This window comes from Phlebotomus argentipes, unplaced genomic scaffold, assembly GCF_947086385.1.
Source record: "Phlebotomus argentipes unplaced genomic scaffold, Phlebotomus argentipes genome assembly scaffold_18, whole genome shotgun sequence".
NCBI classification, from domain to species: domain Eukaryota; kingdom Metazoa; phylum Arthropoda; class Insecta; order Diptera; family Psychodidae; genus Phlebotomus; species Phlebotomus argentipes.
The window spans coordinates 8,383,286-8,407,094 of NW_026776177.1; the positions used below are offsets into that span (position 1 = coordinate 8,383,286).

Genomic DNA, 23,809 nt, shown 5'->3' on the forward strand with positions numbered 1-23,809 from the left:
AAACTACCATTAGATTTGCAAGGGAAATATAAACACATCAAATTCTTACAAGATACAAATTATAAGACATTGTCCAACAAAACCACTAATAAATTAAACGTTATTGTGTTGCTGAAGTTTGCAAAGTTTTCGTGTTACATATTTATGAACATATTTTCATTATATTTAATATAATTATCAGCAGTTGTGCGTCTTAAGAAATATATAACATATCAGGTTTAAAACTCTTTCTTTTACGATAATTACCCTGATAATTGCTCTCTAAGCTTTAGTTTTGTGCATTTTCTTCAAAAGATAACCTCTTGCACGAATATAAACGTCCACAGAAGTGATTAAGGAGTCACAATTACAATAATTTTATATTTATTATATTTATTTTCACAACAAAACGTTCATGAACAAGTGGAGAGTAATAAAATGCGAAAAATATGTCTTAATTATAATGTAGAACAAATAGAAGAATGGAGGCAGATTTAATTCATCAGATAAATCCATGATGGAATGCCTGTTGAACAAATTGGTGAATTTCGGTGTGAGAATTTCTGAGTGGCACATTTTCCTCATCGCTGGTCGATAAAAATGCTAAATAAACATCAATAAATATTTTTCTCCAAACCACTCGAGTGAATCTCGCGGGATCTGCGAGAATGTCCGGCGAGATTCCGGAGCAATGGCACATCCAGGGAAGCGCGTGCCGCTGTTATCTGTCGGAAGAGCGCCACTCGCGGGGCGGATGATTTATGGGGGCACTCAGGAGCCCGAGAAGCCCGTGGGCTAATTAGCTGGTGAATTTTGGGAGCCACCATCGCGAAGGCGGCTCAGTGACGGGCAATTAGAGTCCACTCGATGGCGTGTTTCCTCCCATTGTGATGGCCTAGGAGAACCCTTTTTCTCCCCCATCGCCGAGGCCTCTCTCCGCGGAAGCTTGATCCAATTAAGGTTTATTATCGCGTTGAATTCATGAATAAATTTACTCTGCCACTGGGCCTCGTCATGAGAATCACAGGTGAAATTTCTCAGTCGCGGAGCCCTTTCGTGGCTCAATTTGTGAGCCGCACTGTAATACAGAAAAAGGTATAAATTATCCCTCAATTTTCTGCCCAGCAGTACAAAATTCCAGAGCCATTTCTTCAGTGGGCAGAGAGAGAGAGAGAGTGAAAGAGTCCATAAATATACTCCACTTCTTTGGCTAATTAGTGCTGAAGCCACGCCACAAAAAGGGGGATGGCGTTAAATATAATTTTCGATATCTTGAGAGAGAGCGAAAAAAGGGGTGAAGAATATGGAAATGAGATCATATACATTTTGTGACTTTAAAAAATACCCCTTTCATCACGTGAAGATCCACGCACTTTTCCAACGAGCATTCCAAGGCACCGCTCAGAACGACGGTGTGTTTAATTACGCGTTTCTGTTGATTGTGACCGAACATAAACCGCTCCCCTTTTGCCTTGCGAGGACTCCATAAATACGACAAATGGCGCCAACCCTTTCGCTCTCTCGCGTCGACTAACTTGTAATTAAATGTGCGCACCCAGAACTCCATTTTCCACCAACTTTTCTTGATTAATTTATTAAAGAAGTTCCTCCGGGTCGTCAGTGAATTTATATGCTCCCATGCTAAGGCGCACCTCTTCTTTGCCTCTCAAGTGCAAAATGTACTCAAAGTGCGGAAATTCACAAAGTTTCTCTCTGCCCGAATAAGGAGAAAATTATGCCCAAGCATCCCCAAATGCATGACTAAAGTTTTTCCTCTTTGGACCAAAGTTCTCATCATTGAAGAACTCACACACACGATAAATTTCCCAACCCCGCGCGCACACATCAAAATGAGCAGATTCACATGCAAGACCAGCGACACGGAGATAAATCATCCTCGCTGTGTCCTGATATTGTCCTCACATTCTCAATATGCCTCGATAATCTTTTTAATAAAAGCAAAATTAGTTTCCACTACCCGTGAAGAGGGATGAATTTCGAAGGGGTGGCCTCTCTGCCTTTTGCGAGCACGACAGCGACAAATGGGGTTGGACGACTCTTGCAATGATGCCACTTCCTCGACATCATCCCTCGTTCCTCGTACGCCTCACGCCCGTCAAGCACAGTCGCTCCTCGACGCATCGGCGCTTTCAGTGTAGAGAAAACAGAATTTTCCCTTCAGTTCCTATGATTTTGACCCATTTTACCAAGAGAAATAATTCTAGAATCCTAGCACGTCGAATAGAAAGATTTCTTACGCTCCGCCCAATCGTATGCTCCGCCCATGACTATTAAACTCACTATTTCCATATGTATAGTCATTTCTTACAATCAACATCTTACAATATATTTCCTAGGCGAATTATGCACATTTTCCCTCATCGTCCATCCAACGAAGCTGGCAAATCGAGGCTCGACTGTGTGTGAATCCAATATCTTCATATACAATTCATTGATGTCCCTGAGACCATCATATGGGAGTTTTATTTGAATTTTATTGGACTCCCAGAGACCATTCTGCCGGGCTGGAGGACAAAAAGAGCGACAAGGGGTGGCTTTTATTGCTGTCTCGCAAGAGAACATTTCGCTCTCCAATAACTCGTGAATAAATTTCCTCGACTGAGTGGCGGCAAAAAGGTCATCTTTTGGCTCCACTTTCTCTCTCGCCCATTTTCAGGCCTTTTTCCGCATCTGCGGAGAAAAGGTGACCCACTCTCGAGTCCTGGACAGGAGGAATTTTTTCATTTGACGCGCTCAAGGCAGCACAATTAATCCCTTTGACCTCGATCTTTGCTCCGCAAAAAATCAAATAAAAATTATTTGTCTGGCAAATTCACAACACTCAATGACGGTCAATATTGGGCAGGAAGTCGAAGAGGGGATGACAAAACGATTACACGCATGCAGAAGAGGGTGAAATGTAAGAGTTGATGAGGAATTTTATCACCAGAACGCTGGTGAATTGCTCGGCAAATCTAGCTGATTTGCCAACTCTGGACGCGCCTGAATTGAGCGACAAGGGATGATGCGGCATCTTCGGGCTGAAAAGCAACTTGCCGGGGGTGAAACACGCACCTGTTTTATTAAAAACGCAAATAAAGGGGATGGGCGAGGACAAGTGATTAACGCACTTTTCACCCTCTTCGCCCTTTGCCTTATGTTTTGAATAAATTCATGATCTATTGAGTCCTCAATAGGCCAAGAGGGCATTTTATTAAATTCGCCCCCTTCCGCGCACTAATTCGGCGGAGTTATTGCCTCAATTGGTGCTTGAAATTCAATTAAAATCCGCCCAGTGGAAGAGGACAAAAGGATCACGTGCATTTCCTTTTTCGCCTGTGTGCAACTGCCTGGGAATGTTGGCACAGAGCCACCCACATGCCACAATCATGAGAGATATCCCAAGGAAGAAATTCAATAAACGCAATACAATACGTAATTAATAATCGTGCGATTCGGATACAATATTTGATGTTACGAATGACAGGAATTCCGTGTGGAATGTTTATTAATTTGCGAAAGGCGTCCATTTATTGCTGCCACAGACGCAAAGGCGCCGTGAATTCAGGTGATACAAATGCATGCCCTAGAAATTGCAAATATGAAATATTCACGGTGTTTTCTAAATGTCTTTTATATCCCATTTTTTGTGGAATTCTATTGAATACTCGAGAGAAAAATTGTGTGCAATTTGCGTTTTATTCAAAATTGCGCCACCAGCGCCATCTTCAAGCAAACATTGATAGGTTCTCAGTGTATTTTTATTCCAGAATATTCATCATTTTCCCGGATGATTACACAAAATAGTGCGCCTTCCGTACAGTAATCCCGTAGTCATTGAGTGCAGGCGCCAGATCTTCAGTCGTGAGATTGTACTTCCGATCCTTGATGCCCTTCTGGTTCTTCGACGATCCGTGACTGGCGCTCGAAGTGTTGCTGGAGCGCGTTTTGCAGTGCTGCAAAGCATCATTGGCCACATCGGCGATAAACTTCTGCACGGCAATGGAAATTAGACGGATTCTGCAAACAGAACACATAAATAGTTCATAATTTAAGTCTCTAAATACTGCAAAAATTAGGAAAACTACAGAGATTATGCACACTTACATTCTCGGATCAGAGGTGTCGAAACCTGATGAATTGAGGTAGTAAGAAGTCACGGCATCGGGAATCTGTAGAGAAATCATCAAATAAGTGCTGAAATTGAGGGAAATCAAGAAAATTGCTATAGACTTACAGTGGGAGTGTAATCCTCCAACTGCACGAGGAAATCACTCAGAACCTGACCAGAACGCTCTTCATTGGCTGTTGATGAACTGCGAACACCACCTCTGTGGATTCCAAAGTTATCCCCAATCATTTTTCACGAGAATTCGCAGAGATTTGCGGAGAAAACTCTTGAAAAAACTACGAAAATGTGAGAAGTAAACAAACTGATCTGACAGCAAACACAACTCGTCGAAAATACTTTGCTATCTTCACACTGTAATTTTAAAGTTGTACCCGCCAAAAGAAACCTTACAATTTCCTGATTCCATAATTTTATTTAGAATTTAAATACATTCAACTTTTGATAATACCTCGAGTGAGATTTTAGATAAAAAATATTCACTCTCAATCCTTGGGCATTCCTAAAGCACATCATCAATGGCGAAAGCGCATCAGTTTATCGTGAAATACTTTCTACGACTTGTTAAACTTAAAAACTCCCTTTCTTTGGCTTCGATTTTCAATCTGAAAAGAGATAAAATACAGTCATTATTTCTACAAAAGATAGCTTCCTTTGCACTTACAGCATGTCTACTCCCGAAGAGCATTTTGGCCTTGTCCTCTTCCTGAGGCGACGCTCTCTCGCCAATGGACGAGAGCGGCTTATGACGATTGATCTGCAGCTTCTGCTTGATCGCCTGCGACAAAATCACCTTGCGACTGTCCGTCTTCATCGCCAGCAGCAAATCCAGCCACGTCCACGTGACATTGTGATACTCAAGAGTGGGAATGACCAGCGAGAAATCTGTGATGTCCTCGAAATTTTTCTCCTTGTTCCCTTTGTAGCTCACTCTCACCGGCACTTCCGGGATCTTGATGTAGATGAAGAGCTTGTTCTTCTCCGCGCGCTCCTTCATCTTCTCCACATCGTCCTTCACGATCTTCACGTAGAACTCCGAGTCCTTGTTGTTCTTCTTGCTCTTGCTGGCGCGCTTCGATGATCTCAGCGATGTCGTGCTGCCTGAAGTCGTGCTCGCGGCGTCGTCCATGTCGTCAGCATCGGCTTCCGAAGTGTCGCGATCAGGGAAGCAGAACTTCAGCATTGTGCTGTAGAACTTCTTCGTGATGGCTATCGTGATAGGCACGACGTTGATCTCGAAGTGCTCCTTCACGGAAATCCCGCCCACGGGCTGCTTCTCCCTGCAAAACACGCGCAGCACGCGCTTGTGATCCACGGGCATCTCTCGCTGAATCTCCGTCGGACAGAGAACCTCCTTGAAGTTCTCCCGAGGAATCAAATTGCACATCCTGATATAGCCCAACTCCAGCAGATGCTCCACTGAGTCGTCGCTCTTGGACTTCTTCGTGTAAAGGAAGTTGCTGAGGATGAGATCGGCGATGCCAATCTGCCCATCCGCCTCTGTGAGACGCCATTGGGCGTGCTTGAAGCAGATCTCATTCGCCCGCACAATAATCAAGGGCTTGTCATTCCGAATCGTGGCCAGTTTGTTCATCGCCGACAGCTGAGTCTCCTTGTAGCACGAGATGATCATGTCTAGCTCCTCACTCTTCACTGTCAGCTTCTCCTTGCACTCCTGAATTTGCGAGTGCACCTCCTCATACTCCTTCCTCAGCTCCTCGCTGTCGCGCTGCTCAGCGCGCGCCTTGCCAATCAGATGAATCTCCTTCTCGAAGAACCTGAGCTGCGACATGAGATTCCTCACCTGCGTCTGCAGATGCAAGATGGGCCTCTTCTGATCCTCGCCACTTGACAACTGCAGCTGAAAGCGCATTCTGGCCAGCTTCTCAGACGCCTGTTTCCTCTGCGGCTCCACGAACAGCATCAGATTGTTCACAATGTCCAGAATCATGGCGTATTGCAAGGAATTCGTGCACACATCCAAATCATGATGCATCAGCGTGAAGGCATCCACCGGATCGTCCTGGCGCTCCCAAGGACTCATGCTCTCCTCAGCCGGCGGCGGAGGCACTTCCGTCAGCGTCCCGGGATCAATGCTCGTATCCCCGTAACTCACGTAGAAGAACTCACACTTGCACCGCGACACGATGCGCTGCAGCTGAATCGGATGCACGCCCTCGAGACCCGGCGGACCCGAGGCGCCCACGGTCTCAGACACAACTCCGCCCACACTCTGGCCACTGCCCACGAGATGCGGAATGTCCGGCAGTTCGTTAATCACAGTCGCCTCCTTGTCCTTCTCCTGGATGTTGTCCACCGTCAGCCACATGATGTTTTCATCCAGCAGAGAGTCGTTCTCGCCGGCGCTCACAGTGGCGTAGTACTGCATGCACTCCAGAGATCCCACCCAAGTGGTCTTCGAAACGAGACTCCGGTCGCGCCACACCGGCCGGTGCACGCGCTGCAGTATCTCCGTCTTGGCGGCACTCAAGATCACGTAGCCAGACGTCTCGCAGCCCTTCAAGAGCACCTGGAATTAGATACAGTAATGCACATTAATTTGCATTGCTATTCAGAGTATTTTAACAACTCTCACCTGAGAATTCACGAGGGAAATGAACCAATTGTAGTGCGTCACATCGGAGTCCTGACACGCCTGGAGTCCCTGAAGTTGCTGCTCCTTCGTCTGCGTGGACAAATCGTCACTGTAGACGTGAAACTTGTGATCCGCCTCGGCGACAAGTTGTTGCAGCATCGAGATGGCATGACTAGTTTGCTGGGTCTTATTGAGACTCGATGTGGGCGTTCCAGCCGCGAGAATGGAAGTACCCGGTGGCGGAGTGACTGTCGTGATATTAGTATCTGACCGCCGCGAAGTCTTCAAAGGCGTCGTTGTGCTGCCGTCCTTCCTGAAGCCCTTCAACACTTCTGTGGAGAGATTGTTCTTCAGCTTCTGCGACTTCATGAAGGAATCAAAGAGAGCAAAGGCCACATCTCTGTTGTTCTTCGTCCAGGCACCCTTCAGATCATACACCACGAGCTTGTGCGTCGGACTGTCCTTGTGACGCTGCTCTGACGTCGCTCCCGTCGTGGCCAGCATGGCTTCCCGGCCATAAGACACTCTGGCGACGCTCAGGAAGTAGAACTTCACTATCTTGGGATTCTCACTGTTCACAAGACTCTCGGAGCTCGCGTCCACTCTCTCATTGAGGATGCTCTTCAGCCAGATCTCCGTGTCGTTCAACTCGCAGTTCATGTACATTGTCGCCCAATCAGCGCGTGGTCGATGAATGAGTCCATCGTCAATTGGATAGAACGAGAGAGTGTGCTCAGAACTGAACGACACGCGGCCACCGTTCAGCTCAAAACCACGGTTCAGCGCGTGAGAGATCCAGTAGAGGACCTGAAACTTGTGCAGACTCATCTGCAGATGCGCCTTGCGATAGTGTCGGCTCAGTTGCTTCTTCCGTGGTCGCACATTGTTGAACACCGGTCCTCGACGCGTCGGTCTGGTCACGCCAGAGAGAATAAGCTTCAGATTCTCGAACCACCTCAGCGTCGAGCCGTACAGCACCAGATTCGGGATATCAATCTCTGGCTGTTGTCCAGAAACTGCTCGCGTCTCAAATGATATCCAAATATTCAGATTCTGCGATCTGAAGGCCCTGAAGGAGTCGTGAACTTGATTACTGCTGTACTCTGGCAACTTGTCCGGTGCACAGGGAATCACTGAGTGATGATCATTGGGATTCGCCAGGCAAATCCAGTGCAGCTTAAAGGTGAGCTTCAAATTGGGAAAATGCAACAGTCTGCAATCGTCATAACGCGATGCTGTTCTCACTGTCACATTGAGCTCTCCCTTGAACATCACCTTGGCATTGGTCCACACGATTCCGCAATTGTTCCACGTCAGCTCCATCTCCTCCGTGGTGTTGTACGGATCCAGAGACGCGTGCAGCAGCACCGTGAACTGCCGAACAATCATCGTGAGTCGCCCATGAAGCAAGAGTCGCAGCTTATCCCAGAACGGCAACAAAGGACTGGGATCTCGAGAGGGAGCTGAGATCTTTTCGAAGCTCAGGTTGCACTGCGCCATCACAGGTTCCCAGCACGGCCCGAAGGCATAGCTGCACTGGTCCAGTTCACAGTCAAAGTCATGGTAGAATTTCAGAGCTGGCATTCCTCGCTGGATCGTGTGCGTCCCAAAAGGCTCTCCAATCTCAATTTGAACATCTCTCTTCGCTCGCCGCGGCGCCACTTGCTCCGCACCGCAGAGATGTCCGAACAGCCTCATCTGCTTCACCGAGAACATCGGCTGCGGGAAGTCCCTCAGCATGAACTTCCACTCTGAGCAGCTCATGTTAACAGCTCTACACCAGAGCGTGATAAACTCCAGGCCCTCCTCTGGCCACGGACTGTCGCTGTCGATCTCTCGCATCACGCGCGTCACATTCTCCGTTCCGTGAATCGAGGGATCCGCCATCGCCATGATCTCCAGATCTGACATGATCCAGGCAATGAGACGAGTCCTCGGCGGCCCAGCCTCGGCGATCTTCTTCGATCGCTGAATGTAGATCTCAGAGCTCTTCTTCTCTAGCATCGCTCGCATACTCTCGATCGTCCTGGCAGGCATCAGAGGCCTCTCCTGGCACATCTGCGCTATCTTTTGCTCCAGTAGCTCCCACCTCTCGATGCTCTCATTGTACTCATCCAGCAGCAGCACGTAATTCTCCCGCAGCTTCACCTCGAACGGATCATCGCTCATCTCGAGTAGGAACTCTTTCACCTGGATCAGCATGTCGCACGGCAATGGCGAGTCCACTGTGAAGGGCTTCTTCTTGATGTTGTGAATCACCTTCAGCCACTTAAATAGCGACACGAACTCATTCTGAATGGCATCCGAGAAGTCATAGTCGTACGGGAAGATTCCACTGAATCTGCGAATTGACGTGACCCACACGGGATTCGACGGCAACACGAAGTTCTCATAGTGAGTCCTCTCGGCCGTCAGCATGTCCACCTCCTTCAACAGTCTCATGTTCACATCTTTGATGGTGAAGATGTGATGCTCATCCAGATTCACAAACACATTCTCCAGCGAGATTAGCCATCGATCTGTACGACTAAGATAGAGATTCTCCAGGAAAATCTGCATCGAATGCCTCTGGGAGATCTTGATGCCCAGCATTGAACTGCCCTCGGTATAGAGATCGAAGATCAGCTTCAGTTTCTCCCCATCCGGCGGTTTCTCCGCACTAACTCTCTCCTTGAGGTTCAGCGAAGTGTAGAAAGTTCGCATTTCCTGGCACAGCGTGAAGATGTGCATGTGCAGAAGGGAATTCCACATTATTTCCGTATTATTGGCAACATGAACCGTGACTTGAGGCACATCAGGAATCTTCGATTGCGGCTGATACTCAACTCTGATCAACTTTACCGATGAGAACACATCGGGGAAGTCACTCAGTGTCAATCCTATGCTGTTCACTTCATTCCTGAACGCCATCTGCAGACCGCACAGCTTCAGGACTGTCTGCTCAAGACTCCTGGTCAGAGCCACTTCTGTCAGATTGATCAGCACGCACGCTTCGTGTGTGTTGAAGAAGAACAAGTTGATATCTGTGACTTTGGCATTCACGAGAATACTTCCATTATTCTCCTTAATCCTGTGCTTCTTCTTCGCCACCTGATCCTCGCGCACCGGCATCTTGTACTGCTCAATGCACGAGAGTGTCTGCTGGACAAAGTCAATCAGCAGCGTACTCCACTCAAGTCGCAGCGTGTGAATGGAGACATCCAGTTTTGTGGCATTGCCATAGCTGCTGATCTTGATGAGACTGACGCCCATGTAGAACGGACTGCCCTTCGTGTGCACCTTCTTCTTGTTGAACTCCTTCCCACCACTGCCCAGTGACCACCACAAGCCCTCCACCATGAGTTCTGTGCTCCAATGGCGGTTCTCCAGGAGCAAATTCGCCAGTCTGTTCTCATACACGCAACTTCTGATCTCGTCGAACTGCTCAAGCAACAGCTTCGCGTGATTGATGTTGATTGTGGCCGATTGACCGCCACTCAACTTCCCCAGGCACGTGACATTCCACAGCTCTGCGCATCCCTTGATCACCACCTTCTTCAGGAACGCCTCCACGTGCGACTTTCCCACCGGACGCGCCTTCACTTTCATCATCGGCGCCGGATTGCTCTTCATCGCCTTCAAAAAGTTGCTGTTTAGCCACGCATAGATCTCCGGATGATTGTAGATCACTTGGAAAGTGGTCAGTTTCAGGTAGAGATTCACAGTGTCATTCTCCAGCTTCGAGTCCATCGTCAGCTTGTCCACGAACAGGATCTTCTCGTGATTCGTGTCAATCTCGAAATTCTGCAAGTGCAGACCCATGTACAGCGTGGGAAGCTTGTACTCCGCCTGCGGATTCTTCCTGCTGAACTTCCCACTCACTGTGAACGCTTGCAATTGGGCAGAGAAGTCATTCGAGCTGTTCTCTCGCACCGAAGAGATTGTCGTGTCCTCGATTTTCAGCGTGAAGCTCTTCGGGATGATGGGTGAGATGAAATCATAGGCATTCTGAGCGTCCTTCTCACCCTGAGGCACTGCTTTGACAACTTTCGGCCGCGGATGTCTCCCAACGACCCGCAGGAAGTCATACAAGCCATCGTGAAGGGTGGTCTTCGTGTTGCTCATTGTCACCTGAAGATTCTCCACGGAGATTGGTCCCTGAGCCAGTAGAATTCCCTCCAAGGCCACACCGAAGCTGAACTCCGCCAGGCAAGGCTTTGCTTTGCTGTGACTCTCCAGCGAAGGCTTCCGCGTAGGATAGTGGCGCAGGATCTTCGCTTGGGCGTCGCACAGAGCCGCCGTGACGATCAGCGTCTTGGAGTTATGCACGATGCTACCGTCCAAATGCATCTCACTGGCGATGGCGTGCAGAAGCCATCCGGCATCCAGATCGTTGTTCATCAGCACCAGTGATATGTTGTACACGTGGATGGCCATAAACTGAGCGAAGTTGATGATAGACGTGGGCACTTTCTTATTGCGGAAGTCCACAGGGGCCGAGTAGACAGCCGGCGATGGGAATGAGCCTCCAGTCTTGGCCACAATGTCCTTATTAATCCGAATGTCGCGTATGTTGATGGAGAGGAACTTTGACACTTCTGAATTGAAGAAGCTGCTGCGAATCCCGATCTCATCAATGTGCTGAGATGCAAAAAAACAAGACTTAAAAAGTGCCCAAAGGCAGAAGGTCAAGGAAAGTTCGGAAAACTCACCACGGAAAAGCCATTCTTACACACTTCAACATCTCTCAAGCAAAATGGGAAGCTGATGCGGCCAAAGCGCACTTTTATCTTGAATTTGTGCACAAGGAACCACCCGAAGAGCTTGGGGAGGAGCCTGAAATGATTTTGGGGCCCCGAGATTAGGTCATCAACGGAATTAGTGAAGACAAGTGTGAAAGAAAAGTGTGAAAGAAAAGTGACATTACCATGTTATTCCACCGTAAATGATGGCACAAATTATCAGAAAACACACTACAGCACTCATAGTGCCACCTCACATCATTTCTCACTGGGAAATATCTGGTTTTCCACTGAAATTTTGCTTTTTCCGCGTCCAAAATATCCTCCTGCGCGGAGGTCCAGTCATCAGCTGTTCGCGGAAACCCTTCAACGGAGCACGCGAAGAGCACTCGAAGAAAGCCGAGGCGCTGTCAAATTGTATGACGCATCGTCAGTGAAAATTCTCAAAAGTTTCGCGAATCTTTTCTATTTCTGCCAATTCCCTGGGGGAAATCTGCTGCGTGGTCTCAGGGAGAGCATTGTACATAGTTCAGGGAGTGTTGAGGCATTATAATTTGGTGTGCATAGTGGGTAAATCAGGTGGTGGACGATGAGTTTCTTCGGGAAGATGTTCGGGAAGAAAGGAGAGGCCGCCCCAACCACTGGGGAGGCCATCCAGAAGCTGCGGGAGACTGAGAACATGCTGATAAAGAAGCAGGAGTTCCTGGAGTCTAAGATCGACGCCGAACTGGACATTGCACGGAAGAATGGGACGAAAAACAAGAGAGGTGCGTTGACATGGAGTGACCAGATGACCTTCGAACTAATGTTTCCGGATCTTTCAGTGGCCATCCAAGCGCTGAAGCGGAAGAAGAAGTACGAGAAGCAGCTGCAACAGATCGATGGCACGCTGTCGACAATAGAGATGCAGCGGGAGGCGCTGGAGAGCGCAAATACCAACACGGCTGTCCTGACCACAATGAAGAACGCTGCAGATGCCCTCAAAGCTGCCCACAATCACATGTATGACCCGCTGGAGAGCTGTAGAGGCTGGGAATTGACACTTGTCTTGTCGTTTCAGGGACGTGGACCAGATTCACGACATGATGGATGATATTGCCGAACAGCAGAACATTGCAACCGAGATTTCCGACGCTATTTCCAATCCTGTGTCATTCGGTGAGCATCCAAATCACACTTGTCCAATAAGAAACGTGAAATTGACTTTCTAATTTGCTTTCCAGGCCAAGATGTGGACGAGGATGAGTTGGAGAAGGAGCTGGAGGAACTCGAACAGGAGGAGCTGGACAAGGAACTCCTTGGAGTCGGTCCCAGTGCAACGGAGCTACCAGAAGTGCCGTCCGATGAGATTAAAGAGAAGGCAAAGGAGAAGAAAAAAGGTACAACGCGATCTTCTTTCGCGAGAAATTATCTCTCATCCATAAAATGACTCATGCCCTAAAAACCCGCGGTTTTCCTCTCTTTCAGCAACGGCTGCCGATGCGGATGACAAAGACCTGAAAGAGCTGATGGCGTGGGCAGAGTAAACTGCTTCCTGGAGTCCTCGCAATAGGCTTTCCGCGATATTTTTTCTATACCATCAAAAAAAAAAACAATTGATAATGATTAGCTGATAGAGACACAGCGCAAAAAAATGATTTTGTCGCAAGAATTTCGATAATGCTTACTGTTAATCACCTCAATGGAGAAATGATGAATAAAATAATGTATTAAGAGTAAATTAACATAGTTTAGAAGGGATTTGATGTAAATTTACAAATAATAAATTCTGTTTACTTTTAAAATCAATCTCACAGCCTCTCACAGCATTGAGGGGAAACTGACAGCATCTCTGTTTACAAATAGAGTGACGCGGTGTTACAATTAATCCGCATTTACCTTAGTTTTGCCACTTTTCCGGCAAGGAAATACTTCTAATTCATCAAAGAACAGGTATGGAAGGTGTCGCAAATGGAAAACACTTAATTTTTGCATGAAAAATCGTATAATTCAAGCACAAATGTGATCATCACTAGTTTGAGGTTTTGTTGGCGTAAACACATTTTCCTTTTCCAGAGAAAACTCCCGATTTTCTTACAATGTCACGGAAAGAGGCACTCTCTCAGTTCATCAATCAAATCCACGGACGTCCGGTGGTTGTGAAGCTCAACAGTGGCGTTGATTACAGAGGTGAAACAAATTTTGCAAAGGTGCTTTCCGGAAGACTTTAAGGGGGCTTTTTGCAGGTGTCCTGGCGTGTCTGGATGGCTACATGAACATCGCACTAGATCAGACGGAGGAGTATGTTAATGGGCAGCTGAAGAATAAGTACGGCGACGCCTTCATCCGTGGCAACAACGTCCTGTACATTTCCACGCAGAAACGCCGAGTTTGAGAGTAAATTGATTGAATATCTTCCTGAAGTCGTTTAGTGAATGCCATCGAGTGGCGTGTAGCTCTTGTACTGGTACAATTCAGCGCCTCCGTAGCCATAGAGCAGCTTTCCGCGGCCGTTCTCATCGTAGTACGGATAGCGATAGCGTGGCCTGCAAGAGGGAAAACGCGCATTGAATGGTATTGTCTGGTGGCACAGAAAAGCCTCCCATTGTTATATCATCAATCTCAATAGTGGCTGAAATGATCACGCTCTCCTCCCATATAATTGAACAGTGGTTTCTGCTCATCGCGTCTTGCGCGAGAGGAAAGAGTGAAAATGAAAACACGCGCGCAATTCCCAAGAAGTATGTGAGAGATTTCGTAACGGCGCCTCTCTGATTACTTCTTCGATCATGTCTCGAAGCAACAGCTGAGCAGATGTGAAAGTGTGACGTCGGAGGAACTGATTTTGCATGCTTATGCGGAATTTCCTGTGGCATTCAAGTGGATGGAGGAAGGAAATCCCGTCCCGAAAGATCACACAGATATCACTGATTCAAGAGTCTGTAGAGAAATCTCCAAATACGTCTCGCGGAGCGCACGTGAAAGTTTTGAGTCACTCACCTTTCAAAATACTGAAAATTTGGGGCTTTCGGTTGGGCAGTGGCCTCAATGAAATTCACCATGAGAAAGATTCCAAAGAGAACCTGCGATAGAGCAACAAATTGAGTGAGAAAATAACGCAAATAATTCCATATTCACCAAAATTCACATTACCATTAGAAAAATCCCCAAAATTTTGGCCATTTTCAGTTCCTCAACCCCAAAGAGAGGCTCTTCACACTGAGGTAAACCACTGAAAAATTCCACGTAACTCACGGAACGACTACCGAATGCACACTGAAGAAATTTACCTCCGAGCGCGCCTCAGCAACGAAAAGTGAAAGTTTTTTATTTCGGTCGGCACGTCTTTTTCCCCATATATTTCTTCTTGTATCTCTTTTTATATCACACTTCGAGTCCTAAGAAGCCAAGAAGTTTTATGATTATTATAGGAAAAAATGCCTATTTGCCAAAGATGTCTATCAAAGGTGATCTCTTTGACGAGATCGATGTGTGAGAGACACTCTAAAAGAGTTGCACAATTATCATAATTGCAAGACAAACCCAAAAAATGAGTGGTTTTTGCCTTCGACTTTCGATTTCTTCGGCAAAGTGCGTGTGTTTGAGGTGAGATTTTAGTTGGCTTTCAGAAACTCTGCAGTGAAGATCAGTCAAGAGATCAATTTTGTTCATTTTGTGGTGAAAAGTGTATAAGAAATTGGTAAAAAGAATGATTTCGTGGAAAAATTGCTTGTTTCTGGTAAGTAAATTCGTCTGAAAACCTATTTGAAGATCTATTCAAACGCTATCACGATAATGAGAGCTAATTTGTCTTACGTGCAAGTAATTAAGATATTGAGAAAAAACTAAGACAAAACAAATATACAAATCAATGCAAATATACGACAGCTTTCACCGATTGAGATCAAGTGTTTAGAGCAATGTACCTTTTCAACAGGTCATGCTTAACTTGTTGTGGGAAACTGAAGAAATTATTAACTTGCAATTTTGCCATAAATGTTGAATTGATTTCTAATGTTAACTTGTCAGGCCTCATTTCTGGCCATCCTCAGTCTGCACCGTAGCGAAGGTGCTTACGTGCAGGAATTCTTCAAGATTCTCATCCAGGACAATGTAGCTGGAGCTCCGATAATTCATAAGCAGCAGGAGTTTGACTTTGATCCCGACGTGAGCGTGAAAAGACGTCAACAATTTTACGACGTAAGCACATAGTTCACTTCTTTGATTCCCATTATTTTCCTGCATTGATGATGTCTTGTGCAGCTGCATGGTTATCGTGCGGACAAGCTGATCGAGCGCCTGGGCCTGGGAATCGACGGCAAGGCAGAGGAGCGCCTCGTGCAGCAGCGCATCCGCGACCAGGGGCGATTAGGTGGGGTGATCTACCTGCACAGATACCCTCTGTTATCCGATAACTTCTTACACTAATTCTCGTCCCACTAATCTCTCCGCAGATGATGCTAATCAACCCTACCAATATGCCAGCGATAGTGCGCAAAACCAGTACTAACTCAGGTGTGCTCAGGTGCTTCTCATAGCTTTACAATCCTCCCAAGCAGTGAATGTGATCTATTTTTAATGCCGGTGTTTGCCAATAAATGACCGTGCAGAATGACGAGGATTTTTTCTGCGCCGCCGCGAGGAGTGTGAAGGATTCTTGGGGCAGGTGGTTGTTCGCATACCAACACTTTTCTTTTGGGTAACACTGAACTCTCCTGTCACTGGGCTCATTTTCACGCTCTGCGACAAAATTCTGCGGCTCTTTTGGAATGCCAATCAAAGTGCTTCGATTGCCAATTACCTAAATTATTCCTGCCCTTTTTTTACGTAATTCAACCGAGAGACAAACACACACTTTTCGGGGTGAAATGAGTTGACAAAATCAATCCACAAGTGCATCGCATACGTGAACGTGGAGAAAAACGGTGGAGAAAAGAGACCTGGAAATTCATGAGCAAGAAATCTGTAAAAGCGAAATGTTTCTCAGCAAGTTTATCGGTTCGGCACGAAAGTGCATCGCTAGGAAGCGCTATATTGCCTTTTTGGTCCTCTTAATCGCATCAACTGTCTTCTATTGTACGATTTTCCACTTGGAAGTGATATGCTTTAGGGTAAATTTGGAGAAGAAGATATCAACTATCGTGAGTACAGCTTTTCCACTTACCTTATGTGCCTTTAAGCTTCTTCTTCACGGTTTTTCTCTCTTCTCTGCAGTGCGAAAAGTTCAATCGCAATGAATTCAGCGGATCTCTGTGCAGCGAAATCTGCTCCCATCGCAGGGATTTTGAGTGTCCTGAGAATGCGTCAAAAAGTCGCAAGCTCGCCTTCGTGATTGGGAGCGAAAGCAGTCGCAGGATCACGGTGAAGGAGGCGCCGAACACCGTTGATGCCCTCAAATGGCTCGATCGCGATGGTCAGGAGCACTTTCCGTCCGAAGTGGAGTTCATCAGGATCGTCAATCGCACGATGTTCTTCAAGTACAACACAATCTTGCCACTGTCGGAGCTGCGAGAGTTCCTCGGCCTCAGGATTCACTTCGGCGACACGGACATCTTCCATCGCTTTCTCGAGGATACTTGGCGCCTCGTCAATGACAACGATTACATGATGGCAAAGATTTGGGACAATATGGAGCTGTTCCCGAAGATTTACGGCTCATGCGGACCGTTCTTCGGCGAGGAATACATCACGCCCTTCGATGGAGGGAATCATTTGGAAATTCTGAGGTACAATTTAAGTCTGTCTATTTATAACTTGCTCATCTTAAGAAACTACACAAGATTATCTCTTCTTAGTGCCACAGATTGGAAACATCGTATACAGAAAGCCGTCTTAATTCTCGACTTTGTTGAGGAACTAGATAATAATTTGATAACAATGTGTGATATAAAATTAACCAACTTCGGCATATCAGACAATAGATTGAAGTACATGAATCTGGAGCACGTGTTCTCCGCCACATTCATGGATCGCTACATTTCCGACGCCAAGACGTGCTGGAAGGACGTGCAGTGTAGCTTTAAGGCGTGCCGCAGCAAGTGCAGCAAGAACATTGAGAAGTGCACAAATCGACAAATGAACAATAATTTGCAAATTGCTTGTGATAAAGTAAGAATTTTGTGGCACTATTTTAAGAACATCTAATTGTTTTGCTGCTGTTGTAGATTTTTAGAGGATCGACATATTCACCTGGAATTCTCGTCACGTCGCGCTCCACAAAGAGTCTGCTAAATTTACTGGACCAATGCGCAGATCCGCAGAATAACATAGAGGCCGATCCTTACAGACCACTTGGACCTTCGAAGGAGATCAGAAATGCTCTGTACATGGAATTAACCAACATTTACGATAGCCTTACCTTTATAAATTGAAGCTCTTCTTCCTCCGTCATTCGCACACACTTTTGCCGCGCCTTCAGACTGACTTAGAGACGCGTTCTCTTGCCTGAAAAAGAGAGATTAATGGAGATCATACAGAGATTTATACTAGTTATTGCTTGAATAAAACCAACCTTTACAAAGATTCCCTTAAGCTAAGTGAAGTTGAATGATTCTGCTGGATTTCCTCTCAACGACGGCTTCTTTCTGTAGCCAGCATGATGTCCAGACCTTGCGCAGATGCTCAATCATCTCCTCTTCAATGCATCTCCCAAACAGTGTTATTCGCTGCGGATGAAGTTCTCCCTCGTACGGAGGCAATTCCTCCAGAATACTGACGTTATCGAGAATTTTCTCGCATCCCAGAAATTTCACGTGTGCCACAGAAATGCTGGTGGTTAGAAAGTACTTCAGGGAGAGACTCGTAACTGGATTCTGTGTGAGATCAATTTCTTGCATCTCTCTTCCCGCGAGTGCTTTCAGGATTGTCCACAAATCGGCATCTGTCAAGTGGCAATTTTGCAAATGTAGCTCCGTAAGATATCTGGGAGATCCAGATTGCAGAAAATTGCCCAATTGCTTTCCCAATCCTTGACTTTTCAGACAGAATCCCAGTCTAATGCTCTCCACTCGCGTCACATCCAGCAATCGCCAGACTGTGCGCAACTCTTCAGCATCCTTGAAGGTGTTGAAGCTGAGATCGAGACTATCCAGGTGAGAAAACCCGAGATTGCAATCTCCCAATTCCGTCAAATCGCACGCTGAGAGATTGAGAATGCGCAATTTGGGGAGTTTCTCACAAATGATCGACAAGTATTTCCTGCTTCCATTACCAAGCGGATTGTGGCTCAGGTTCAAGTCTTTCAATTCAGGTAGAAGTGCCTCTTTGGTCTCCTGAAGCACATTCGCCAGTCGCAATAGTCCATTCTCCGTGAGGAAATTACAGCTCAAATTGAGAACATTTAGGTATTTCAGGGAGCTCAAAGATTGACACAAGTACACCAATCCCTCGTCTTCAATGATGTTCCTGGACAAATCAATCGCTGAGAGATTTACATGATGCTGTATGGCTTTAAACAGTGCACGTGTTTCCTTCGAAGGCACATCCAAATCGGCGAGAATCAACTCATTTGAGTTTTCAGCCACTTCCAGAGCCCTCACGATCTGCACATTCTCGACTTTAAAGGCAAATGAGTGTTAGAAATGTAATGAAAATGAAAATAGTTAGATTAGTGTTCCTCACCGTTTTCCATCTGCTTCGCCACATCTTTGTAGCTCTCCGCCAGCGACAGAACGTTCCATTTGTTGATCAGCGAGTGCACGAGGTTCTGATCATTGTCGATAACCAGCGAAATAGGATCTTGATCGTCAAACACCGCTCCGTCTGTTGTTGTTAGCAGCATCTCAGGCAGACGTCCGTGAAGATTGTAGTAGCGCTTGGAAGCTCGCTCTGTCAGCCACTTGATCTGCAGATTCTGCACTTCTGCAGCATTCACAGGAACCACAATTAGCTGATCGTCAATCTTCACCTTCACAGAGATCATATTGTGTACAATCAGCGGCACGCACGGCGATTTTCCCGTGGAGGATCTCGAGGACTTCCCTGGCGATATGTTTAACGGAAAGTCAAGATCCACATCAATTTGCTGTCGTGAGAAACCAGCATCGATCAAGGATGTTTGAGTGACTCTTCTTGGCGGAGTCTCTCGAATCTCCGGCTCCTCAATCACAAGATCTTCCATCTCATTGTCTTCACTTTCCTGAATCACTGGCTTTGTTTTCTTCTGTTTGGGCGTGCAAAACTCCCGGGAATCCTTAAGAAATTTTCTGCGCTTCTTATTCGGCAGAAGATCATCTTCAAGCCAATCCTCACCCACTTCGTCTCCTTCTAGATATGCAGATCTCTTCTTCGGCAGTAACACTTCACTCTTCGGCTCTTCATTGGCTGATTTCTTCTTCCTCAAGTTGTCTATTACACTTTTGTACAATCGAGATGAATCTTCCGCGACTGCAGAGTTCTTGGTCGAAACCAGAGGGGGCGAGAGAGAATTTTCCCTCTCAATGGGGAAACCTTCGCTGGAATCCTCATCAACAAGAGCGTGAGCAAGTCGACGATTTGTCAAATTCACTTCTCTGGGATTTATTCCCGCCTTGTCCATTAGTTTGCTGAGTCTCTGCACAATTGTCTCGTAGAAAGCCACCTCATTTGCCTCCAGTCGCATTGTGCCTCGCCATATCTTCAGCGTGTCCAGAGGAGTGTCCCCGAAATCTGTCTTCACTGTAGCATTGGCGCCTTTATCCAGCAGCAGCTCCACAATCTCGAGGTGTCCATTCGAGCAGGCATCGTGAATTGGCGTTATTCCGTCGCAAGAAGTCCCGCCGCGATCGTTTATCGTGGCGCAGCTCTTCTCCAGCAACATCTCAACGATATCTCTGTGTCCATGGATGCACGCCTCGTGCAGTGGCAGCCATCCCGCGTGATCTCGAATGTTGACTGGGTGTCCCTGGTCCAGAAGACGCCGCGCCAGAGTGGCATTCCCTGAGATACAAGCCTGATGAAGCTGGCTTTCTCCTTTGTTGTTCCTCTTCACCACATTTGTCACTCTCTTGCGCCTCATTGGTCGCTTCTGCTCAACTGCCAGCGGGATGTCGGCATCCTCTTCACTTCCAGAGTCAGAGATGTCGTCTAGACAAATGTCATCGCCAATACCAGGCACATTTCCATCATCACAAGCCGCTTCCTCGTCCTCTGCAGCCGCCGCTGACATATCCATTCCCGACATTTGAGCTTCCTTCTCCAGCAAATCCGCCAGAGTGTCCATGCCGTGCTTCCGCTGCAGGACAATCAATTTTCCAATAGCCAGTGCTTCGGATTTCTTATCCCCCGTCTTCCCTGTCTCCTTCCTGGCGCGCTGATACATCTTTTCCACTTCCCAGAAATCCATCTCCGCCAAATCCGATAATTCCGCAATGTTCATGAGCGTGAGGAAAGCCTCCTGAGGCACTTCCTTGCATAATTCATACTCCTTCCATGCATACTCGAGAGCCTCCTTGTAGTTCTGATTGTCTCTAAATGTCTGATAGAGACTTACGTAAATGGGTATCAAATCCTTGCCACTTTCGCCACTCAATTCGGCATTCTCCAGCATTTTCTTGTAGTAACTCAGCGCTTTGTCATAGTTCTCGAGCTTGCACGATCCATCGCCCATTTTCTCATACAAATCCTTCTTCCGCCTGAAGTCTTCTGAATTGGCAGTGATCAGGGAGTCTTCAGTGTAGCACAGAGCAGCCACAACCTTCAGCTTCTGCTCTATTGTCTCCCGGTCAATCTCATTCGGAGACTTCAACTTATACGCTCTGTGCAGTGTCTGCTTGGCACTCTGATAATCTCCTGACTTGATCAGCATCTCACTCTTTAGTAAGAGCGTCTCGCATATCTTCATCGTCCGCGCTTCCAGGCGCTGCGCCACGTCCAAGGCGAGGTTCAGATACCGCAAGGAGTTGCCAATGTCCTTCTTCTTCACTTCATACAGGAGTCCCGTCGACATGTAGCACTGATGCAGGAGTTCATAGAGATCGTGGCTCTTGCAGATGGCTATCGCCTTGGTCATATACTCCAGAGACTTCTCGATCTCCTCGCTGCAATTCTCCTTCGTCACACTCAAGTTGAGATACAATCTTGCCATCATGTCCTGCAATTCGGTGTTGCTTATCTTCCCCGGCAGCTCACGACAAATCGACAAACTCTTCAGAAAGGCCCTCTCAGCATCCTTCAGAGCCTTTGCTCTCTCCGCAGCGCTCTCCTTCTCAGTGAGATTCTGCCCCTTCAGCAGATAAGCCCTGCCGATCGTTGCATAAGCCCTCTGTACCTCAATGCTGTCCTTCTCTTCTTGGGCGATCTTCAGATACTGATGCTCGTGCTTCAGGGATTTGTTCACGTCGCCCAGAAGCATCAGCATTTCGCCGATCATTCGATGGGCAATTCCGTACTTCATCTGATTTTTCTGCACCTTCCACTGCTCCGCTTCTGCCTTGTACTCCTGCAGAGCCTTGTCATACTGACCAGATTCATGGTAGAAGTTCCCCAGGTTGTGGCAGGAAGTTGCAATTTGCTGGACATTTTTCTCCTGTGTGGCTTTTCGCTTCTTCGCCAGAAGTTCTATAGAGAGAGAGTCACATAAATTATTGTGTATTTCATCGCTATTCTCACAATATATTCACTGAACTCACTATTCTCCATATCAAGGAGGCCTTTGTTATCACTTGAGAGACACTTTTCGGGTTATTTTACAATATTACTTAAGATTTCTCATAAAAACACAAAGATAAAATATCAATACACATAACGCAGAAAAAATGGGGTTCTGGAATACCCGCGCTTTTTTGACACGGCGCGTGAGTGCTAAAATCATCTGACGGCCGCAGTACTAAAAAGCATTCGCATATGCGGCGGATACCCTATGGCGAAAATCCGTGGAATATCCAATGGATAACCATGGACGATTTCCATGCAATCCGCGTAATAGCATCCATGGAAAATTCCTCGGAACTCCGTGGATCAACAAGGAAAATCCTTGGATTCAGCATGGAAGATTCCATGCTGAATTCCATAGGAATTTAGCTAGGATGATTTTCCATGGATTTTTTCCCACATTGCTTCCAAATTTTCCATGGTGACTTTTCCCATATATGGAAGATTTCCATTGTGATTCCATTGACCAATCCAAGGACGATTACAAGGAATACCATGGAGGAAATTCCAATGTGTGAAATTTCTCCCAGAAATTCCCGGCGCTCCGCCCCAAAATATCCAAAAAAAAGACTCATTTATATTTGGATTTGTATTTATTAAATATTAACTATCAAGCTTACAAATGTGTATCAAATTTTTATGACGCGTTGCCTTGGTGGCTGCTATGCCGCTTCCCAGGGACTGCTACTCTTCTAGACGACTGCTACCGTGGTCGCCGGATGTCGAGATGCTCTTTGATGTCTTCTCGCACCGGTCCGAATATGTTTGAGAAATGCTGGAAAATAGAATACACAAATTACTGATCGTATATTTGCATGGTATTCCCTCCATGGTATTCCTTGTAATCGTCCTTGGATTGGTCAATGGAATCACAATGGAAATCTTCCATATATGGGAAAAGTCACCATGGAAAATTTGGAAGCAATGTGGGAAATAATCCATGGAAAATCATCCTAGCTAAATTCCTATGGAATTCAGCATGGAATCTTCCATGCTGAATTCCAAGGATTTTCCTTGCTGATCCACGGAGTTCCAAGGGATTCACCATGGATGAAATTCTAGCATGGAAATCTTCCATGGTTATTTATAGGATGTTCCATGGATTTTCGCCATAGGAATTCGAGAACATGAAGAACATTTTTTACCTTGTCATGAGTCACACTCTGTCGGATAAGTAGATCCTCCGGTAACCGCTTTTCCGCATCCTATTTTCCTGTAAAAAAGACATGTTCAGTATAGAAAACAGGATATATCTCTTATGTTTCGGTAATTCCATACTTACATTAGTTGTTTCTCCTACTTTGACGTTGTCCGGAAACCTCGAGTCTTCTCTGACTGTGGGGTCCCTGTGCCGTCTCCATCGCATACATTCAGCACTTTTCCTGGAAATATCACCAAACTTAGAGTGTTTACCATTAAAAACTTAACGTTTTAGTACTGAAAAGTACAGAAAATACTTACGCGTTCTTTCCTATGAGAAGAATTTCACAAGACTGACGTAATCGCGTGGGGACGCGCAAAGAGCGAATTATTCCGTGGAAAACCCATGGATATTCCGCGGATTTAGCACCATGGAAAATGTTCCATTCTAATATCCATGGATGGCCAAAAGGAATATGTATGGAATTATTCCATGGTATCTTGCTTGGAATAAAGTGGAATTTATCCATGGAGGATAGCTTGGAATTCCGAGGATTTTATTCCTATTATAGGAACAAAAGTGGAAGATATTCCATGGACGATTTCGGATCGTGGAATCCGTTCTCCATAGGGATG

General features: G+C 46.3%; 8 protein-coding genes and 1 long non-coding RNA gene across 9 annotated transcripts; 4 read left to right on the forward strand and 5 right to left on the reverse strand.

Moving 5' to 3' along the window:
* Positions 1-3,724: 3,724 nt before the first annotated feature.
* On the reverse strand, positions 3,725-4,437 carry LOC132259388 (transcription initiation factor TFIID subunit 10-like). The gene is made up of 3 exons (XM_059757007.1): positions 4,217-4,437; positions 4,087-4,151; positions 3,725-3,999 (listed from the first exon to the last, which is right to left on the reverse strand). Exons 1-3 carry the CDS (start codon positions 4,337-4,339, stop codon positions 3,774-3,776), a joined length of 414 nt encoding a protein of 137 aa, XP_059612990.1. The 5' UTR covers positions 4,340-4,437; the 3' UTR covers positions 3,725-3,773.
* Positions 4,438-4,537: 100 nt separating this feature from the next.
* Positions 4,538-11,777, reverse strand: LOC132259386 (protein hobbit). The gene is made up of 5 exons (XM_059757005.1): positions 11,611-11,777; positions 11,396-11,519; positions 6,705-11,324; positions 4,773-6,638; positions 4,538-4,713 (listed from the first exon to the last, which is right to left on the reverse strand). Exons 1-5 carry the CDS (start codon positions 11,667-11,669, stop codon positions 4,663-4,665), a joined length of 6,720 nt encoding a protein of 2,239 aa, XP_059612988.1. The 5' UTR covers positions 11,670-11,777; the 3' UTR covers positions 4,538-4,662.
* Positions 11,778-11,877: 100 nt separating this feature from the next.
* On the forward strand, positions 11,878-13,145 carry LOC132259387 (charged multivesicular body protein 4c). The gene is made up of 5 exons (XM_059757006.1): positions 11,878-12,192; positions 12,250-12,427; positions 12,486-12,583; positions 12,649-12,804; positions 12,893-13,145. Exons 1-5 carry the CDS (start codon positions 12,015-12,017, stop codon positions 12,949-12,951), a joined length of 669 nt encoding a protein of 222 aa, XP_059612989.1. The 5' UTR covers positions 11,878-12,014; the 3' UTR covers positions 12,952-13,145.
* Positions 13,146-13,222: 77 nt separating this feature from the next.
* Positions 13,223-13,852, forward strand: LOC132260229 (U6 snRNA-associated Sm-like protein LSm6). The gene is made up of 3 exons (XM_059758225.1): positions 13,223-13,357; positions 13,481-13,594; positions 13,651-13,852. Exons 2-3 carry the CDS (start codon positions 13,504-13,506, stop codon positions 13,797-13,799), a joined length of 240 nt encoding a protein of 79 aa, XP_059614208.1. The 5' UTR covers positions 13,223-13,357; positions 13,481-13,503; the 3' UTR covers positions 13,800-13,852.
* Positions 13,833-15,041, reverse strand: LOC132260230 (uncharacterized). Its single transcript, XM_059758226.1, has 3 exons — positions 14,558-15,041; positions 14,405-14,487; positions 13,833-13,950 (listed from the first exon to the last, which is right to left on the reverse strand). The coding sequence occupies exons 1-3, from the start codon at positions 14,585-14,587 to the stop codon at positions 13,833-13,835; spliced, it is 231 nt and encodes a 76-aa protein (XP_059614209.1). The 5' UTR covers positions 14,588-15,041.
* Positions 15,042-15,418: 377 nt separating this feature from the next.
* On the forward strand, positions 15,419-15,967 carry LOC132259115 (uncharacterized). Its single transcript, XM_059756661.1, has 3 exons — positions 15,419-15,604; positions 15,668-15,776; positions 15,859-15,967. Exons 1-3 carry the CDS (start codon positions 15,419-15,421, stop codon positions 15,912-15,914), a joined length of 351 nt encoding a protein of 116 aa, XP_059612644.1. The 3' UTR covers positions 15,915-15,967.
* Positions 15,968-16,083: 116 nt separating this feature from the next.
* On the forward strand, positions 16,084-17,775 carry LOC132260228 (divergent protein kinase domain 1C). The gene is made up of 4 exons (XM_059758224.1): positions 16,084-16,545; positions 16,619-17,130; positions 17,200-17,512; positions 17,569-17,775. The coding sequence occupies exons 1-4, from the start codon at positions 16,381-16,383 to the stop codon at positions 17,773-17,775; spliced, it is 1,197 nt and encodes a 398-aa protein (XP_059614207.1). The 5' UTR covers positions 16,084-16,380.
* Positions 17,776-17,785: 10 nt separating this feature from the next.
* On the reverse strand, positions 17,786-22,121 carry LOC132260227 (tonsoku-like protein). The gene is made up of 4 exons (XM_059758223.1): positions 22,012-22,121; positions 19,025-21,940; positions 17,916-18,959; positions 17,786-17,848 (listed from the first exon to the last, which is right to left on the reverse strand). The coding sequence occupies exons 1-3, from the start codon at positions 22,019-22,021 to the stop codon at positions 17,932-17,934; spliced, it is 3,954 nt and encodes a 1,317-aa protein (XP_059614206.1). The 5' UTR covers positions 22,022-22,121; the 3' UTR covers positions 17,786-17,848; positions 17,916-17,931.
* Positions 22,122-22,539: 418 nt separating this feature from the next.
* LOC132260754 (uncharacterized) lies at positions 22,540-23,809 on the reverse strand. Its single transcript, XR_009468375.1, has 4 exons — positions 23,495-23,809; positions 23,316-23,415; positions 23,179-23,246; positions 22,540-22,808 (listed from the first exon to the last, which is right to left on the reverse strand). It is a non-coding gene; the product is annotated as an uncharacterized LOC132260754 (long non-coding RNA).

What these genes read in the sequence shown, in the direction of transcription:
- LOC132260230 (XM_059758226.1), bottom strand. Translation starts at nt 14,587, where the DNA reads ATGGCCAAAATTTTGGGGATTTTTCTAATG. An exon ending in TTTTGGGGATTTTTCTAATG is followed by an intron (nt 14,488 to 14,557) that starts GTAATGTGAATT and finishes GCTCTATCGCAG; the next exon opens with GTTCTCTTTGGAATCTTTCT. An exon ending in AATTTTCAGTATTTTGAAAG is followed by an intron (nt 13,951 to 14,404) that starts GTGAGTGACTCA and finishes TCCCTCTTGCAG; the next exon opens with GCCACGCTATCGCTATCCGT.
- LOC132260228 (XM_059758224.1), top strand. Translation starts at nt 16,381, where the DNA reads ATGTTTCTCAGCAAGTTTATCGGTTCGGCACGAAAGTGCATCGCTAGG. An exon ending in AATCATTTGGAAATTCTGAG is followed by an intron (nt 17,131 to 17,199) that starts GTACAATTTAAG and finishes ATCTCTTCTTAG; the next exon opens with TGCCACAGATTGGAAACATC. An exon ending in TGCAAATTGCTTGTGATAAA is followed by an intron (nt 17,513 to 17,568) that starts GTAAGAATTTTG and finishes CTGCTGTTGTAG; the next exon opens with ATTTTTAGAGGATCGACATA.
- LOC132259386 (XM_059757005.1), bottom strand. Translation starts at nt 11,669, where the DNA reads ATGAGTGCTGTAGTGTGTTTTCTGATAATTTGTGCCATCATTTACGGT. An exon ending in GTAAGAATGGCTTTTCCGTG is followed by an intron (nt 11,325 to 11,395) that starts GTGAGTTTTCCG and finishes TTTGCATCTCAG; the next exon opens with CACATTGATGAGATCGGGAT. An exon ending in TTTCCCTCGTGAATTCTCAG is followed by an intron (nt 6,639 to 6,704) that starts GTGAGAGTTGTT and finishes ATCTAATTCCAG; the next exon opens with GTGCTCTTGAAGGGCTGCGA.
- LOC132259115 (XM_059756661.1), top strand. Translation starts at nt 15,419, where the DNA reads ATGTTAACTTGTCAGGCCTCATTTCTGGCCATCCTCAGTCTGCACCGT. An exon ending in GACGTCAACAATTTTACGAC is followed by an intron (nt 15,605 to 15,667) that starts GTAAGCACATAG and finishes TGTCTTGTGCAG; the next exon opens with CTGCATGGTTATCGTGCGGA. An exon ending in CCGCGACCAGGGGCGATTAG is followed by an intron (nt 15,777 to 15,858) that starts GTGGGGTGATCT and finishes ATCTCTCCGCAG; the next exon opens with ATGATGCTAATCAACCCTAC.
- LOC132260229 (XM_059758225.1), top strand. Translation starts at nt 13,504, where the DNA reads ATGTCACGGAAAGAGGCACTCTCTCAGTTCATCAATCAAATCCACGGA. An exon ending in CAGTGGCGTTGATTACAGAG is followed by an intron (nt 13,595 to 13,650) that starts GTGAAACAAATT and finishes GGCTTTTTGCAG; the next exon opens with GTGTCCTGGCGTGTCTGGAT.
- LOC132259388 (XM_059757007.1), bottom strand. Translation starts at nt 4,339, where the DNA reads ATGATTGGGGATAACTTTGGAATCCACAGAGGTGGTGTTCGCAGTTCA. An exon ending in TGGAGGATTACACTCCCACT is followed by an intron (nt 4,152 to 4,216) that starts GTAAGTCTATAG and finishes ATTTCTCTACAG; the next exon opens with ATTCCCGATGCCGTGACTTC. An exon ending in GACACCTCTGATCCGAGAAT is followed by an intron (nt 4,000 to 4,086) that starts GTAAGTGTGCAT and finishes TTCTGTTTGCAG; the next exon opens with AATCCGTCTAATTTCCATTG.
- LOC132259387 (XM_059757006.1), top strand. Translation starts at nt 12,015, where the DNA reads ATGAGTTTCTTCGGGAAGATGTTCGGGAAGAAAGGAGAGGCCGCCCCA. An exon ending in TGGGACGAAAAACAAGAGAG is followed by an intron (nt 12,193 to 12,249) that starts GTGCGTTGACAT and finishes CGGATCTTTCAG; the next exon opens with TGGCCATCCAAGCGCTGAAG. An exon ending in GGCAAAGGAGAAGAAAAAAG is followed by an intron (nt 12,805 to 12,892) that starts GTACAACGCGAT and finishes CCTCTCTTTCAG; the next exon opens with CAACGGCTGCCGATGCGGAT.
- LOC132260227 (XM_059758223.1), bottom strand. An exon ending in GGCGAAGCAGATGGAAAACG is followed by an intron (nt 18,960 to 19,024) that starts GTGAGGAACACT and finishes TTGCCTTTAAAG; the next exon opens with TCGAGAATGTGCAGATCGTG.